Source organism: Anomaloglossus baeobatrachus, chromosome 4, assembly GCF_048569485.1.
Source record: "Anomaloglossus baeobatrachus isolate aAnoBae1 chromosome 4, aAnoBae1.hap1, whole genome shotgun sequence".
Taxonomy (NCBI): domain Eukaryota; kingdom Metazoa; phylum Chordata; class Amphibia; order Anura; family Aromobatidae; genus Anomaloglossus; species Anomaloglossus baeobatrachus.
The window spans coordinates 57497849-57516050 of NC_134356.1; the positions used below are offsets into that span (position 1 = coordinate 57497849).

At 46.6% G+C, this 18202-nt stretch overlaps 1 protein-coding gene across 2 annotated transcripts in view; it reads right to left on the reverse strand.

Annotated features, from left to right (window-relative positions):
• The window catches only part of SLC6A7 (solute carrier family 6 member 7), a 192829-nt gene that overhangs the window by 125225 nt on the left and 49402 nt on the right, over positions 1 to 18202 (reverse strand). For both annotated transcript variants that reach the window (XM_075344365.1, XM_075344364.1), the window contains exons 3-8: positions 17791 to 17922; positions 17339 to 17573; positions 17018 to 17156; positions 14640 to 14774; positions 11587 to 11690; positions 2276 to 2400 (exon numbers count right to left, since the gene is read on the reverse strand). In XM_075344365.1, coding sequence (XP_075200480.1) covers positions 2276 to 2400; positions 11587 to 11690; positions 14640 to 14774; positions 17018 to 17156; positions 17339 to 17573; positions 17791 to 17922 — 870 coding nt within the window. The remainder of the gene's footprint in view (positions 1 to 2275; positions 2401 to 11586; positions 11691 to 14639; positions 14775 to 17017; positions 17157 to 17338; positions 17574 to 17790; positions 17923 to 18202) is intronic.

The window sequence follows — 18202 nt, forward strand, 5'->3', positions numbered from 1 at the left end:
ATAACTTTGATAGATAAAATCGCTCTAGGAGTGAGAGGAGTAGGGATTGCGCAAAACTTTGCGGCCTTTGAAAAAAAGCTGTATTTTATGAATCTGTCGAAAAGATCTGGAAAAGCCACAATGACTTGAAAATCAGATACCTAACTAAGCCACCAAAAACAAATCAACAAATCAAAAAGTCAATTAGTGGAACCTCGGTTTACGAGTAACTTGGTGTACGAGTATTTCGCTATATGAGCAAAGCTTGCTGTAAATTTGTAACTCAGTTTACGAGCAATCTTTGCTGTACGAGCAAATACCCATCACACACACTTCTGGTTCCATACTTTCTCTGACCCGGTCTTGCAGTCCGCACAAACACGCACAAACATGCACAGACACACACATACACACACATGCACACACATTATGCTCACTTATACTCTGTTCCCTCGGCGGCCTCCTAGTTCTTCTAGTACGCAGGTATGTATATCCGGTAACCATCGCGATGATGCAGGGGCTTCCGCTGTCAGCGCTTCTCAAAGGCTTTGGCAAGCGGATCCTGCGTATGACGTCTGCTGCTGAAGCGCTGACATCAGAAGCTCCGGCATCGGTCGCGATGGTTACTGAATACACATACCTGCGGACTACAAGAATCAGGAGACCGCCAAAGGAACGAAGGGGACGATAAGGTGAGCATAATATGTGTGTGTGTATGTGTGTATGTGTGTGTGTGTGTGACGCCCTGGCAAAACCAGGTAGTCACAGACAGACCCCCGCATAACACCTTCCTTCACTTAGGAAACACACATCCGACCTGAAACCCTAGTCACCCCCCCTTAGGGAGAGATAGACACACCAGTGGCCGGGACCAGGCGGTTGGACAGACCACCCGGGGGTCTAGACAGCCCGGGGCGGGAAGACAAGCAGAAAGAGTTTGTAGTTCAAGTTGAGAGGAGTTTGGGCTGGAGCTAGGTGTAGCTCCAGCAGAGGAGGTTCAAGTTGAACGGTGCCAGGGTAGGAGCCCTGGTGCCTTTGGCTAGGTGGCAGACGGTGGTCTCCATCAGCCGGAGATGGGAAGATGGCTCGGCAGAACCAAGGTGGACCGGGACAGGGTTGCAGCCCGCCGGTACCGATACGGAGAACCGAACCAGAAACCGGAGCACAAATTGGGGTACTCGTACCCTGAAGCCAGGAACGGAAACCAGCGGCCTGGTTAATTAACCGATTAAGGCCAGGACTAGAGGTCCTGTCCCACCCAAAGTCCCTCATAGAAGACAACAGCCCACCGATAGGGATAGGAGGTCACCGCCAGGGCCCACAGATCCCATGGGCCAGCGTCTGTGAGCACGGCTCCTTAGGCCACATCGAGCTGGGAGTGGACTCCTGAGTTCCAGACTAGGAAGTCCACCTTACACAAAGTCAGTGCAGAGGAAAAGGATAGAGATTACCAGCCTGGGTGGGGGACCTGAATGCAACCGGCCGTGGCGGCCGGCCACCAGCACCTTGGTTTACCAAAGACTCGTGTGATTCATTGACTGTGAGTAATCAAACATCCCCTTGCCGTCGCTATACCCTGCAAACACCCCTACCCACGGAGGGGTTAACATCCAGCTGCCACAACATCTCCCCCGGGTGCCCCACAACAGCAGCGGTGGTGTCCTACCTCACCACACACCGTGGGTGGCAACACGAACTTAATACGGCCTAGCCCGTACATCTACGTCCCCTTTTTTATTCGGCGTGTCTACGAGACCCCCGGGTCCAGAGACCCTCGAGCCACCCCCTTAAGAGGTCCGGATACGAGCAGCGGCGGCTGCTGGCACGGGGGCGGCACGTGTGTGTGTGTGTGTGTGTGTGTGTGCGTATTTGTGTGTGTTTGGAATGGCACAATAGGGGACTAGGATGGGACATTGCACAAGTTGTGGAACAAATTGTCTGAGTTTCAATTATTTCCTATGGGAAATTTTGCTTTGCTAGACAAGTAACTGGGTTTACAAGCACACTCCCAGAACGGATTGTTCTCGTAAACCAAGGTTCCACTGTATTTAAGAAGTATTCAAGCAAAAAAGCCTGGCAGAAATGCAATGATAAAACTTACTATTTTGGGAATAGCACTTTAGATGAGTGCCGATTTACTAGTTATGCCCCTGTAATCCCATTTTAGGGGTAAACCTCATAATTTCTCTCACCTCTCAATGCTATGATCTGTTTGAATGTCGTATCTGTATCCACAGACAATCCAGGCACACGGATGAACAAGAGATGAATGAACAATGTCACATTCAGTTCTTACCTGCTTTAGCCACTTGATCTACAGGAACACCTAATTCCTGGGACATATAACCCAAGACAGAAAAGATAGCAAATCCCGCCAGAATGCTGGTGAAGGCATTTCCAAGAGTGACAATAAAAGTGTCCCTGCAATTTAAAGTAACATTTGTCACATAAAGGGGTATTCCACTGTAAAGATGACCTTTAAATAATTGTTTGATGTTGAAGTGAAATTTAATTTTTATTTTATTTTACCTCTCCATTGCAAAAATATATGTATTTGACACCTAATGAGTTAACTTTTGTTATGTACCAGTGGGTGTTATCAGACTGTTTTCTGGGGCACTTCAGTCCTTAACTGGGTGCCCTTGACGGCTGTGCTCCGGCATGTTTTCCCTCCCCTTATGTTTTGTATCCTATTGGATGCTTGATCCCTCCTTCTTCCTCCCTTTATATTCTCTTTCTCCGGTCTTTTCCAGTGTCTCTTTGTTTGGCAAGACCCAGAGGCAGTTTCCCCTCCCTAAAGCCTGCTTTACACGTTGCAATTAGTTGTACAATCGCATTTGCGATGTGACACGCCCAGGTTGCATACGGGATCTTGAGATTTCACGTTGGTCGTTCATTTGCTGTCACACGTGCGTTAGTAATCTATGTTAAATTGGTCAATTTTGTGTGCGATCCTTTAGATCATGTGTTCTGTGACGTATGCATTGGGCACCTTTTTTTTTTTTTTATTTATTGACTTGCCAAGCGTGTGTAATGTGTAGGGATGCTTTTTAACTATGTCATCTGCCATTCAGCTCTGCTACATGGCCGCTAACAGCAGACACAGACAGCCATGTAGCAGAGCTGAATGGCAGATGACAGCAGACACAGACAGAGCCGCACTGTCAGAATGAACTCGGGTGAACTTCACCCGACTTCATTGTCATGCTGCGGCTCTGTCTGTGTCGCGCCCTGATTAGCGGTCACCTGTGAAGGACTCACCGGTGACCGCTAATCTCCTAAATTACTGAAGTTAGCAGCCCTCTCTCATACTCACCGATCCCCGATCCCCGGCGCTGCACGGCATTCACACTGCTCCGGCGGCTTTTACTGTTTTGAAAAAGCCGGCCGCCCATTAAACAATCTCGTATTCCCTGCTTTCCCCGCCCACCGGCGCCTGTGATTGGTTACAGTGAGACACGCCCCCCACGCTGAGTGACAGGTGTCACACTGCACCCAATCACAGCAGCCGGTGGGCGTGTCTATACTGTGTAGTGCAATAAATAATTAAATAATTAAAAAAAACGGCGTGCGGTCCCCCCCAATTTTAAAACCAGCCAGATAAAGCCATACGGCTGAAGGCTGGTATTCTCAGGATGGGGAGCTCCACGTTATGGGGAGCCCCCCAGCCTAACAATATCAGCCAACAGCCGCCCAGAATTGCCGCATACATTATATGCGACAGTTCTGGGACTGTACCCGGCTCTTCCCGATTTACCCTGGTGCGTTGGCAAATCGGGGTAATAAGGAGTTATTGGCAGCCCATAGCTGCCAATAAGTCCTAGATTAATCATGTCAGGCGTCTATGAGAAACCCTCCATGATTAATCTGTAAGTGACAGTAAATAAACACACACACACCCGAAAAAATCCTTTATTAGAAATAAAAAACACAAACATATACCCTGGTTCACCACTTTAATCAGCCCCAAAAAGCCCTCCATGTCCGGCGTAATCCAGGTGGCTCCAGCGTCGCTTCCAGCGCTGCTGCATGGAGGTGACCGGAGCTGCAGCAGACACAGCCGCTCCGGTCACCTCCACGCAGGTAATGAAGACAGCCGCGCGATCAGCTGCTGTCACTGAGGTTACCCGCTGTCACTGGATCCAGCGGTGGCCGCGGGTAACCTCAGTGACAGCTCAGCTGATCGCGCTACTCACCGCCGCTCCTATCACCTCCACGCAGCAACTGAGGTGAGTAGCGCGATCAGCTGCTGTCACTGAGGTTACCCGCGGCCACCGCTGCATCCACCGCTGGATCCAGTGACAGCGGGTAACCTCAGTGACAGCAGCTGATCGCGCGGCTGTCTTCATTACCTGCGTGGAGGTGACCGGAGCGGCTGTGTCTGCTGCGGCTCCGGTCACCTCCATGCAGCAGCGCTGGAAGCGACGCTGGAGCCACCTGGATTACGCCGGACATGGAGGGCTTTTTGGGGATGATTAAAGTGGTTAACCAGGGTATATGTGTGTGTTTTTTATTTCTAATAAAGGATTGTTCGGGTGTGTGTGTTTATTTACTGTCACTTACAGATTAATCATGGAGGGTGTCTCATAGATGCCTGACATGATTAATCTAGGACTTATTGGCAGCTATGGGCTGCCAATAACTCCTTATTACCCCGATTTTCCAACGCACCAGGGTAAATCGGGAAGAGCCGGGTACAGTCCCAGAACTGTCGCATATAATGTATGCGGCAATTCTGGGCGGCTGTTGGCTGATATTGTTAGGCTGGGGGGCTCCCCATAACGTGGAGCTCCCCATCCTGAGAATACCAGCCTTCAGCCGTATGGCTTTATCTGGCTGGTTTTAAAATTGGGGGGAACCGCACGCCGTTTTTTTTATTTATTTAATTATTTATTGCACTACACAGTATAGACACGCCCACCGGCTGCTGTGATTGGGTGCAGTGTGACACCTGCCACTCAGCGTGGGGGGCGTGTCTCACTGTAACCAATCACAGGCGCCGGTGGGCGTGGAAAGCAGGGAATACGAGATTGTTTAATGGGCGGCCGGCTTTTTAAAAACAGTAAAAGCCGCCGGAGCAGTGTGAATGCAGTGCAGCATCGGGGATCGGTGAGTATATGAGAGAGGGGGATAGACTGACATGGACAGAGAGTGAGGGACAGAGATAGTGACGGACTGACAGAGATTAGTGAATGACAGACATTGTGAGGCGCTTCAGAACGCAGCTTTTCAGCTGCGCTCTGAAGCAGACCTTTTTTAAGCTACGGTGCAGAGCGCACACCTGCGCACATAGCCTCAGACACCAAAATCGTATGAGGGATGTCACACGTTACAATTGACTAGGTTCGTGCAACAAAACGCTCAATTCTAGAGAATGATACGATGTGTTTGCGATCAACGGTTTTGCGTTCAATCCTGATCGCAAGTAGATGTCACACGCAGATACCTCACAAAGGATGCCGGATGTGCGTCACTTACAACTTGACCCCAACGACGGATTGTGAGATATATTGAAGCGTGTAAAGCGGGCTTAAGTCTAATGGTTTGATCCTGGTTTATTGAAGTCACAAAAGCGGTCAAGTGAATCATTTTGGGCCTGCATGTAGGCAGTTTGCTGGTTTCATCTGGTGATTTCACATTTATATGGTTCTTTCGGCCTTTTGTGCCTTGTTTAGAGTGATATAAAACTATTATCCTATTTTGCTGTGATTAAACTTCACCCATTAAAAGATTTTTGGTTAACACTAGAAGTCCCAGAAATTTCGAGCTCCATAGGGTTCCAATGGTAGAAATGTTAAATGACCCCTCTCTGAGACTTCTAGTGTTAAGGAATTTGCTTTTATGATTTTTTTTTGCATTAGACTGGGGTGTAGGTGGTTATCGTTCCGGGTCTCAGCAGTCTCACTTGAGGTGTGAAATGTAATGATCTGGTCTATCCTCCTGCATGATTAGAAAGCATAGATGATTAACACCTTTTGGATAAGGCCTTGTGAGGGAAAGGGCAGTACAGCTGAGTTTAGCTGTGTCACATTACAGACCCTTCTATCAGCTCTCCTCTTCTCTTAGCACTGTTAACTGTACTGTACTACCCTTTACCATACTTCTTGTTCAGGGATAAAAGCTGATAGTGTCAGTAACATACTTACATCTGTTGTGCTCAGCTTGTAATCACTCTCCAATGGGATCAGAGCAGGGTCTCATTACGTCTCATACAGGAGTAGTCAAGAACAGCCCGGCTCTCATTGCAGAACAATTACAAGTTGCTTGAGCACAATAGACATTATTATGATTACATCTACGTAGGGGTGTACCAATCGCAATCACAGAAGGTGCAACAGAGCCTGTGCAGGAGAAGGGTCCACCAACCACAGCGCCTACTTCATCTGAATGTGTGTCCAAGCATGCATATTTAGCTGGAGTATTTTGGAGAAAGGTCTCATGGGGTCCCTACACTGCAATACACGCTTCTGGCCAGCAGCTGAGATTTGTATGCCTGGTATTGGCTTTGCATGGCAGTGATGTCATGCATCACCATAGCAGGCACACCCATGTCAGCTATCGGCCATTGTGCCAGCAGCAGAACAGGATGCTGCACATCATGGGAGCCAAGGGAGGCGAGTAGAATGTTTTGAGGGTTTTTATACGTTAGAGGCAGGATGGAGACATAGAATATTAGGATGGGGTACATATACAGTATACTAGGAAGGGGCCCAGGATGGGGACATATATACCAGGGTGGGAGGACATATATACCAGAATGAGGGGCATATATACCAGGAGGAGTCCCTGGATTGAGGACATATATACCAGGAGGGGAGACATATACCAGGAAGGGTTCCAGGATGGGAGACATATATACCTGGAATTGACCTAGGATGGGGGACATTTATACCAGGATATAGGACATTACTACATAATGAAGAGGGGGAGGGCACCATACATGTTTTCATTGGTTCTAGAATCCTACGAGAGCCTAATATACAGGGGGGTCCCACGTACAACATGTGCATCACTGCCCTTTGGAATCTAGTTACAGCACTGCATCTTAAACACTGAGTAAACAGGAGAGCTGCTAGAAGGGTTTGTAATGTGACACGGTTAATCTCAGCTGCTCTGCCCTTGACCCCACACTGACTCATGCAGGAGGTTATACCAGGAAATCAAGGCTGTATCATTACATCTCACACTAAGAAATCTGCTCTAAGCTATGGTGGGGGCATGTTCGTCTTTCCTTTCAGTGTTGCTGTCTGCTTATGATTGGTCAGCATTATACAGGGAAAAGAAGTGCACACCCCCAGTAAAAACTGTCTGCTGATATCCACTTGTACTTAAGAAAGTTAACTCACTAGGTGCCAAATACCGTACTTTGATTGCTAATAGGGAGGAGAAATTAAAAAAAAAGAAAGGTCCTTTTTAACAAAATGAATGTTACCCTGTGTGTCAAAGAAAGCTAGGCATTTTAACAATTCAATTTCACTATCAATTCTTTCATTGTTTGGAGATAACATTCCTATGTTAAAAAGCAGAATAATGCACCTAGGACGGAGTAATCCTATAGCTGTATATACATTAAATGGAAGTAAACTCGGGACTACAGAACAGGAGAAGGACTTGGGTATTCTCAATACAAATAAGCTGAGCAGCAGCACTCAATGTCAGGAGGCAGCTGCTAAAGCAAACAAGATTTTAGGGTGTATAAAAAGATATTAGATCCTGTTATCTCAACGTATTGTTACCCCTCTATAAATCAGGTGTAAGGCCATATCTAGAATATGGGATCAAGTTATGGGTTGCACATTTAAAAAAGGATATTCAGAAGTTAGAGTCAGTTCAAATATGGGTAAACTAGATTATTACATGGGATGGAAGGTCTATCATATGATGAGAGGTTGGAAAAGTTGGCCTTGTTTAGCTTAAAAAAAAAGAAGCCTCACAGGAGATCTCATTTATATGTATAAATACATGTGTGGTCAATACAAAGGACTGGCACATGACTTATTCCTTCCAAAGACAATACTAAGGACCAGGGGGCACTAATTATATGGGTGGAAGCAGGGGCATAACTACCGCGGTCGCAGCGGTCGCCATTGCGACTGGGCCCGGGAGCCTAGGGGCCCGGCGGCCGCCCGGCAGTTCAGCAGCCAGCTCCTGTCAGTGAGGGAGGAGCTGCACTGATCTGTCACAAAACACGCGGCGGCTATATGACCCGCTGCCGCTGCCGACACCGGGCCCCGCTGCCTGGTGTCAGCGGCGGCAGTGGGGCCCCCTCCCCCGACACCGCGCACAGTAATGTTGAAGCATAGGGCTGCCGGCGGCACTCTATGCATCATCATTCCCCCCGTGCCTGCGCGGTGACGTCACTCCTGTGCGACTGCTGTGCTCAGAGCACAGGACAGGAGGATGCCGACTGGAGCACCGGGAGAAGGGGGGAGTACGAGCAGAGGTGGAAGAGGAGACCGGTGAGGACAGAGCAGTGGCTGGGGAATGATGGGAGCAGTGAGGACAGAGCAGTGGCTGGGGAATGATGGGAGCAGTGAGGACAGAGCAGTGGCTGGGGAATGATGGGAGCAGTGAGGACAGAGCAGTGGCTGGGGAATGAGGGGAGCAGTGAGGACAGAGCAGTGGCTGGGGAATGAGGAGAGCAGTGAGGACAGAGCAGTGGCTGGGGAATGAGGGGAGCAGTGAGGACAGAGCAGTGGCTGGGGAATGAGGGGAGCAGTGAGGACGAGCAGTGGCTGGGGAATGAGGGGAGCAGTGAGAACGAGCAGTGGCTGGGGAAGGAGGAGAGCAGTGAGGACGAGCAGAGGCTGGGGAAGGAGGAGAGCAGTGAGGACGAGCAGAGGCTGGGGAAGGAGGAGAGCAGTGAGGACGAGCAGAGGCTGGGGAAGGAGGAGAGCAGTGAGGACGAGCAGTGGCTGGGGAAGGAGAAGAGCAGTGAGGACGAGCAGCAGCTGGGGAAGGAGGAGAGCAGTGGCTGGGGAATGAGGAGAGCAGTGAGGACGAGCAGTGGCTGGGGAAGGAGGAGAGCGGTGAGGACAGAGCAGTGGCTGGGGAAGGAGGAGAGCAGTGGCTGGGGAATGAGGAGAGCAGTGAGGACAGCAGCAGTGGAATGAGGAGACGTGAAGACAGAGCAGGAAGAGAGAGGGTGAGTACTTGTTTTTTTTTTTATATATATATTAGTGAATACACGGTGGCCAGAGGCCTGGGGAGGCTCATTATACATGGAGGCCTGGAGAGGCTGGCTGCATTAGTATACATTGAGGCCTGGTGAGGCTGGCTGCATTAGTATACATGGAGGCCTGGAGAGGCTGGCTGCATTAGTATACATGGAGGCCTGGAGAGGCTGGCTGCATTAGTATACATGGAGGCCTGGAGAGGCTGGCTGCATTAGTATACATGGAGGCCTGGAGAGGCTGGCTGCATTATTATACATGGAGGCCTGGAGAGGCTGTCTGCATTAGTATACATGGAGGCCTGGAGAGGCTGTCTGCATTAGTATACATGGAGGCCTGGAGAGGCTGTCTGCATTAGTATACATGGAGGCCTGGAGAGGCTGTCTGCATTAGTATACATGAAGGCCTGGAGAGACTGGCTGCATTAGTATACATGGAGGCCTGGAGAGGCTGGCTGCATTATTATACATGGAGGCCTGGAGAGGCTGGCTGCTGCATTATACATGGAGGCCTGGAGAGGCTGGCTGCTATACATGGAGGACTGGGGAGGCTGGCTGTATTATTATACATGGAGGCCTGGGGAGGCTGGCTGCTATATTATACATGGAGGCCTGCAGAGGCTGGCTGCTATATTATACATGGAGACCTGGAGAGGTTGGCTGCTATATTATACATGGAGACCTGGAGAGGTTGGCTGCTATATTATACATGGAGGCCTGGAGAGGCTGGCTGCTATATTATACATGGAGGCCTGGGGAGGCTGGCTGCTATATTATACATGGAGGCCTGGGGAGGCTGGCTGCTATATTATACATGGAGGCCTGGAGAGGCTGGCTGCTATATTATACATGGAGGCCTGGGAGGCTGGCTGCTATATTATACATGGAGGCCTGGAGAGGTTGGCTGCATTATTATATATGGAGGCCTGGTGAGGCTGCATAATAAACATGAAGGACACCTTATACATTGAATATAGAGGTGTAATATACATAGAGGTCTATGAGGCTGCATTATACTGGAGGTCTATAGGGCTGCATTATAAATGGAGGTCTGGGGGGGGCTGTATAATACAAAATGAAGGGAAACCTTATACATGGAATATAGGGGTGAATTATACATGGAGGAGTATGGGGCTGCATAATACCATCTGAAGTTTTATGGGGTTGTGTTATAATACATATAGGACTATGGGGGCTACATTATAATATATGGAGGACTATGGAGGCTACCTTATACATGGACTATGGAAGTGCATTATAAAACATGGAGGCCTATGTGGTGCAGTATAATATATGGAGAACTATGGGGTGAATTTTAATACATGGAGAACTATGGGAAATGCATTATAATTGAAGGGCTACTTTATACATGGAGGATTATGGGGGTGCATTATAATATACGGAGGGCTATGTATCTGCATTCTAATATATGAAGGGTTATGTGGGACCCTTTATACAATTATTTGGAAGGCTATGTGGGGGCTGTTATAGTATTTTGAGAACTTTATACAAGGGGGACAAAGATACAAGTATGGGATGGAAACGTTTTGTGCTGAGGGAAAAAGGCTCTTTCCCTCAGCACCCAACTTTCCCATGCTCTGTTATACATCTCTCAGCACCCAGCTTTCTCATGCTCTGATATACATCTCTCAGCACCCAACTTTCCCATGCTCTGCTATACATCTCTCAGCACCCAGCTTTCTCATGCTCTGATATACATCTCTCAGCACCCAACTTTCCCATGCTCTGCTATACATCTCTCAGCACCCAGCTTTCTCATGCTCTGATATGGGAAAGCTGGGTGCTGAGGACAAGATAAATATCAGAACATAGGAAAGCTGGGTGCTAATAGAGGGATTTCAGGGTGCTGTGGGTGAGAGCCAAGTGTCAGCGTCATTATCCTGTACCCCGAGTGTCAGTGTCATTATCCCCTACCCCAAGTGTCTGTGTATGTGGAGGGGGGGGGGCCCAGGTCTAAACTTTGCACCGGGGCCCATCCAACTCTAGTTACGCCACTGGGTGGAAGAAAGGCGATTCTGACAGCTAAGAAGGAAAGGGTTCTTTACAGTTAGAGCAGTCAGACTGTGGAATGCCGACCACAAGAGGTAGTAATGGCAGATACTATAACGGCTTTTAAAAAAAGGCTGGGTGATTGATGATTTCCTCATAACAAATGACATTGTGGGCAGAAAAAATCTAGCAATCGAGAATGTAGAACTGGTGGGGAAAAGTTGATGGACCTAGGTCTCGAGGTGAATATGACTTTGGCGGTCGGCAGAATACATTGCTCAGCAGATTGTGATGGATCTCATAGGACAGATATTAATTTTCCAGTATTTGCATTTATTTTCTATCCAGTGTTCATTTCTTTTAATTCTAGAAATTCGTAAACAGATTTGTCACCAGAACAGGAAGAAGCAAAAGCTCATATTTACCTGTAAATGTTTTGATGAAAGGTATTATAGGATGCAAATGTCAGAAGCCCCCCGAACCCGACACCGAGGGAATAAAAGATCTGCAGGGCCGCTTCTATCCACACCTGTTATTAAATGCACAATGTATCAGCTGAATATGAGTAAAAATCTGGACATATCATGGATATAGGAGAGGGATCACATCGTTGAAGTCTATGAACTCAGACCTTACATAAATGATAAACCCTGCACCCATTTACCTAACACTCTGCTTCAATGACCGGGATCTGAGATAATTTTTTATCACGGATGTTAAAGGAGTTAAGGCTGCTTTAAACGCTCATGAAAGCACCCGCCCCTGTTGTTTGTGCGTCACAGGCAAATTGCTGCCCGTGGCATACAAAATCGCTAGTACCGGTCACACGTACTTACCTTCCTAGCAATGTCGCTGTGGCCGGCGAACAGCCTCTTTTCTAACGGGGCGGTTCATACGGCGTCACAGCAACGTCATACGGCAGGCATCCAATAGAAGCGGAGGGGCGGAGAGCAGCCTCATGAAAGTCATGCCCACCTCGTTGCCGGAGGACGCAGGTACGTTGTTGTTCGTCATTCCTGGGGTGTCACACATAGCGATGTGTGCTGCCTCAGGAACGACGAACAACCTGCGCCCAGCACCAGCAATGATTTTTTGAAAATGAACGACGTGTCAACGATCAACGTTTAGGTGAGTATTTTTGATTGTTAACACTCGCTCATAGGTGTCACACGCAACACCGTCGCTAACGACGCCGGATGTGTGTCACGAATTCTGTGACCGCGACGACATATCGTTAGCAATATCGTTGCGTGTAAAGCCCCCTTTAGGTGTTAGGACAACCTCTTCTAACTCCCCATGTTTTCCCCCGGTAGAATAATAAAGCCGATACTCAGCTCCCATGATGGTGCCCTTCCAGCGGTCTCCAGGATCACGGTGCAGGGGCTCTTGTTGGGTTGTGACATCACAAGAGCACCTCGTGCAATCAGTGCTGGCTTCCTTCTCCCCACCTTTTGACCAAACGAACAATCACCAGGAAGTGAGTGCCGGCACAGCGCTTGCTTTCTTTTGATTAACTCATTTGGTCCTAAGGCGGGGAAACAGAAGCCGGCGCTGATTGGACATGGAGCTCATGTGACATCACAACCCCACATGAGCCCCGGCATTGAGATCCCAGACACCGCTGGAATGGCGCCGGTACTGGAGGTGAGTGTAGAGTTTATTATTTTACCGGGGGGGAAACATGGGGAATCAGAAAAAAATGTCCTAGTAGTGGACAACCCCTTTAAACCTCTCAGTTGCTTGAGCCAAAAGTGCTATGATCTCTATTGTCACCGCCCCATCACAACATGTCAGACAGTAAATTTCCAATCTGTTATCATGACAGTCGGTGGGATAATAAAGCCCCTTAGGTCTAGGATCTTTATACTCTTATCAGTAGAGACAAGTAAAAAAAAAAATCACAAGTCCTCGGCCCAGGGTAGTATTCGGTAGCCGTCGGATGGAAGCCCTGATGTGAACCGCCACTTATCTTCTGTCATCCATGGCTCTTCTTTTGATTGGCGTGAGGTCATGGCTTTGCCACGCTGCAACGATGACGTAGCTCTAAACTAGCTAATCAGAACAAGAGTTGGGGATGTCAAAAAGTGGAAGGTGGTTCCAGCAACCTCAGAATAGTGACCTTGGCATTGGACCAGGAACATGTAAATTGTTTCGCTCATATCTAGTTATGAGGTCATTTTTTCCTGAAAAATACTTTGTGTGTGTAAAAATTATAGAACAAAAATTACACCCAACTGCTATCACTATAACTAAAATGATCTGTAGTTTAAAACGACTGTGGCGGTAAAGTACGAAAAACACCACAAAACAATGCCAAATTTCTGTTTTTTGGTCACATTGTCTCCTGTAAAAAGAGTAAAAGTAATCAAAAAGGCGTACGTATCCCAAGACGGAGTCTGAAGGAAGACAGAATGTTATAATTTTTACTATCTCTATTTTCCCTTAAAAAATTCTGTCCCTAACAAAGATTTAGTAATAGATTAAAGAGCACAAAATGTTCAACTTAAAAACATGGTGGTAAAAAAAAATTAAAATAAATAAATCAAAGTTTCAGATTAAAGCAGCTTTCACAATATAAATTGCATACATATAAGAGCCCAGGCCATGCTGTAGAATGTAAAAAACACCTAGGGGATGGTCCGGGCCGATGGGTGTCGCTGCTCTCTGGTCCGGCACCTCTTCTCTGCGGCGATCGTCGTCCCCCTTCTTCTGAGGTCCGTATTCTATGTCATCTACACTAGCTGAAATTGAGGTCCTGCGCAGGCGTACTTTGATCTGCCCTGCTGAGGGCAGATCAAATTATTGTAGTGCGCATGCAAGGGTGGTCTGTAACCTTACCTTGCGCCTGCGCAGAACCGCAATGTCAGCCTGTTTGGATGACGCAGATGTGTCATCCATACTGGGCTGGGTAGAAGGAGAATGGCGATCGCAGCACGTAGGAGGTGCCGGACCGGAGACCAGCGACACCCTTTGGACCGGACTGCCCTCTAGGTGAGTATTATAAAACATTTTTTCACATTCTTCAGTACAGCCTGGGCTCTTATACAAAGCATTCTTGAATACTGTATATAAGGGCTTACTGGTGGTGGTCACAGCTTACAGTCGCCAAATCTGGTGACAGGTTCCCTTTAACTCTGCTCACAGCCTTAGTGTTCCTCCTCCCTGCTGAGATCTCACCCTGCTCTTTACAAGCTGCAGCTGTTAGTCTGGGTTTCTAAAATGCTCATCTTAGTATTATACAGCCCTGACATGGATTTTCACAGTAAGTACACCAGCCTCATTGATTTAAAGAAACTATTAAAGAATATAGGCAAGTTGTATTATAAAATCTGGTAGATCCACTTTAAGGCATCTTTATGTTGACAACATTTACACAACGTACCAAGTATAAACAAGAGGAAGTTTAGGAAAAAGAAATTTGCACAAAATACATTTCTGCCTAAGTAGGAAACATTCATTTTAACCATTATTTATTTACCTTTGAAGACAACAAGTGGTCAAACTGCGGGGTGAGATAGAATTTTACTCCAATCCACGCCCCATCCAATGTCACTCCACGGATTAACAGCATGATCAGGATTACATATGGGAACGTTGCTGTGAAATAGACCACCTAAACATAGAGGGAAGCAGTGGACATTTACATGGCAGGATTTGGACAAGCTTCCTAGAAGAATAAGACCTTACTACTTTTAAGACTATTTGGACGAAACAATCACTGATCTCAGGGAGATCAGCCAGAGAAAACACTGCTGGCAGCCAGCAAAGGCGCTCAACACAGTGAAATCCTAGGTGCATTGCCCCCTGGGAAGTATGCAAATCAAAAAACGGTTCGAGGAGCCTCTGTTAGGCTAGGTCCCTCCCGGAGGGATATCTGGCTATCTTCTGTGTCGAGACTGCTAACAGAGGCTCCACAGACCTTTTTTGATTTGTGCCTTGGTATTTCCCTTGTCATATCCTTAAACTCGTCAAAGGGTTGGATATTGACTAAAAGGACCACTTAATATGGGGGTTATGGTGGTCTCCTTAAAAAGAGCCACTACTTGGCTAGGTCCTTCCCGGAGGGATATCTGGCTATCCTCTGTGTCGAGACTCCTAACAGAGGCTCCACTGACCTTTTTTGATTTAAGACTATTTGCATATAGAGTTTTTCCTTAGGAAGTTTTATAGCAGAAACTCTCCAATTCCTCCTCAGAAATTGAAAATGCCTAAAAAATTTGGCGGTTCTGTTCAGTTTTTGCTTTGTTAAATCTGTTTAAAAGACATAACCTAAAGCTATATACACACAAAATCTTTTTGTTGTGTTTTCAGAGCAAAAAAACGAGCAGAAATTCAAATTCTTTGAGAAGTTTTGAGATTTGGAGGGGAATTTGGATAGTTTCTTTTCCATCATTTTCTGCTTAGTTTCAGCTCCAAAACCCCCAAAGGAATGGTCTGGTTTTGAAAAAAAAAAACCAACCCATACCTCTGCTTCAGTTTGTTTTAAAAAAGCAAGCTGAGCTTTAATCACCCTCCCCAGGTCCAGAACTGAGTCTCCGGCACTGCTGTTGATTTTTATTATTGTCTGCAGCATTGACATCACACCAACCGTGACCTCATCGGCCATATAATCAGGCAGAGCCCCTTAGCTCAATTATTGGCTGCGGCGCTGTGGATATGACATAAGTGATGTATTCAGTAACAGACACAGGGAGTAGCAGTGGAGACTCAACACTTGACCTGCAGAGAGTGAGCAAAGTACAGTTTGTTTTTTTAAAAACAACCTTCAGTCAAAGGAGAGAAGTTTTCCCAAACCAAAAAGCCTCTATAAAGAAGCACTCCTATCAAAATTTTTATCCTAATAATATGTTGCAGTCATCATATTATATAGCACTGTGTACTTACAATTCCTCATTTTTCACTTCTACCCAGTTATTTCTTCTCTTTTCCATTAGGTCTATGACATCATGGGATTAAAAACAGACTGGCTAAATCCTTCTAAGAGCTACAGTATGTAGAAACAGGAAGTCACGTTTCCTGCATTACTGATCACTAATGCTAAGCGAGTGTGCTTGCCACTGCTCAATGCTCGGCATCGGGGTGCTTGGGTACGGCTCGGTGCTTGATCCGACGCAAAGAGCTTGTTCCCTGCACAGTGGATTTATTTGCTCCACGCCCCCTTCAGAGAATAATAGGAGTGGGCACCCCAGTGAGAGTCGCTTTCAGTCTCTGAATGGCTCTCACTGGGGGTAAAAACAATGTGTTCAGACAATGTGTGTTAATAAAAACATGCCCTCCCTATCCTGGAAATGCTTGTTTATGGCTGGCTGTATGTGGGTGGAGAGCAGACTGTCCAATAATTGACTTCCATTATACTCATTTCTCAATTTGAGCCCATCAGAGCGTCCAACCTGCTCGACTCGAGTGACGAGCACTTAAGCACTTTAGTGCTCGGTCATTAGTCATCACTGCAAAAATCAATGGCAGGAGAGAAAACAGAAACAGCTGGGTCAGGAGTTGAAGAGGGATGACTCATACAGGGAAAAGTCTTCCGGTTTCTATATAGATCTTAGAATGATTCGGCGAGTCTGTTTTTAATCAAGTGATGTCAGAGACCTAATGGAAAACAGAATAATTAAGTGGGTAGAAAGTCAAAATGGGCAATTGTAAGTCCACAGTGCTAAATAATATGACAACTGCAATAGATTATGAGGATTAAAACTTTGATGGGAGTTACTCTGTAAGTGTATGGTAATGAAGTTCTTGAGTATCCTGTATTGGTGCTGCACATCTAGTTATATTCTTGGGTTAATTGAAAATGTTGCCATTTTCATTCTTCTGTCATGAACTAAGATTATAATTTTTTATAACCCATACCTTGCCTGATGATTTGACTCCCTTTAGGATGCAGAGGTACACAATGACCCAGGCCAAGAGTAGACACAGACACAGGTTCCACCGAATTTGTCCCGGATCTCCAATTCCAGAACTCCCTTGTATGTGAAGAACGTAGCGACTTCAGTGGAAGCATTGACCATAGAAATCACAATATAAGATGGATAGGTAGATGTTATTGATAATTTTTGGTTACTTTGACAACTCTACTACATCGAACATTATCATATCAATCTTTTTCTGGTTCTTTCGTCTAAAAAACAATAACCTGTGGAGACCATTTTAGGTTACCCCCACACTCACCTCCAGTACTCTTCGCTTGGGCTGACTGTGCTGCTGATGTTGATTGGCATCGCAGAATTGCTGTTTCGGATGAGATGGTGGTCCAGACAGAGATCAGTATTCCACCAGTTGCCACAATGTTCCCAGGGCAAACTACTGGTTAGGGAGGCGAAGAGGTAGAATAACACGTAGGCTATTATCATGTTGTAGTAGATGGCTACAAGGGCGACAATTAGCAGCATGCCCATGCCAACACCTTTGGAGTAGAGACAAAGATAGGAGAATCACATTTGCAGCATGAAAATCCCATAGCACTGCCTGAATTCTTAATGGCCATGCCACAATGGTTCTCGATCTGATAAACGTAACAATGGCGCAATGGGGAGTGAGAAACGTATAGATAGACCCATGAGTATGTAAGGATCTTTAAAGGCCTCCTAATACAGAACAAGAAAAAAGCTGCTTGCACTCACCTTTAAAAAGTGGACTAATTTTCCACACTGCCAGTGGTCCAAGGCTGGAAAATTGGCCTAAAGACAACTCCATGAAGAAGAGGGGGATTCCACAAATGGCCAACATGATGAAGTACGGAATAAGAAATGCCCCTGAAAGATGAGAATTATTATTACAGTGCACCTTAGCAGTTGACTACATAAAGGGAGGCTAAATTTTGAAATATTTTTGCTATTTTGTAGCTTCAATTGCATGGTGTTGATCAGTAGAGATCGTGAGACCCTCGCCAATTGGTTCAATTGGTCATTAGTGTAAATGTGAGGCATGATTGCATAGACTTCCTATTGAACCTGTACAGCAATTTGTGATCGAATATAAGCTGAGTGTTTCTTGCCTTTGGTTTGAGTGATACAAGTGGGTCTCTGAACACCG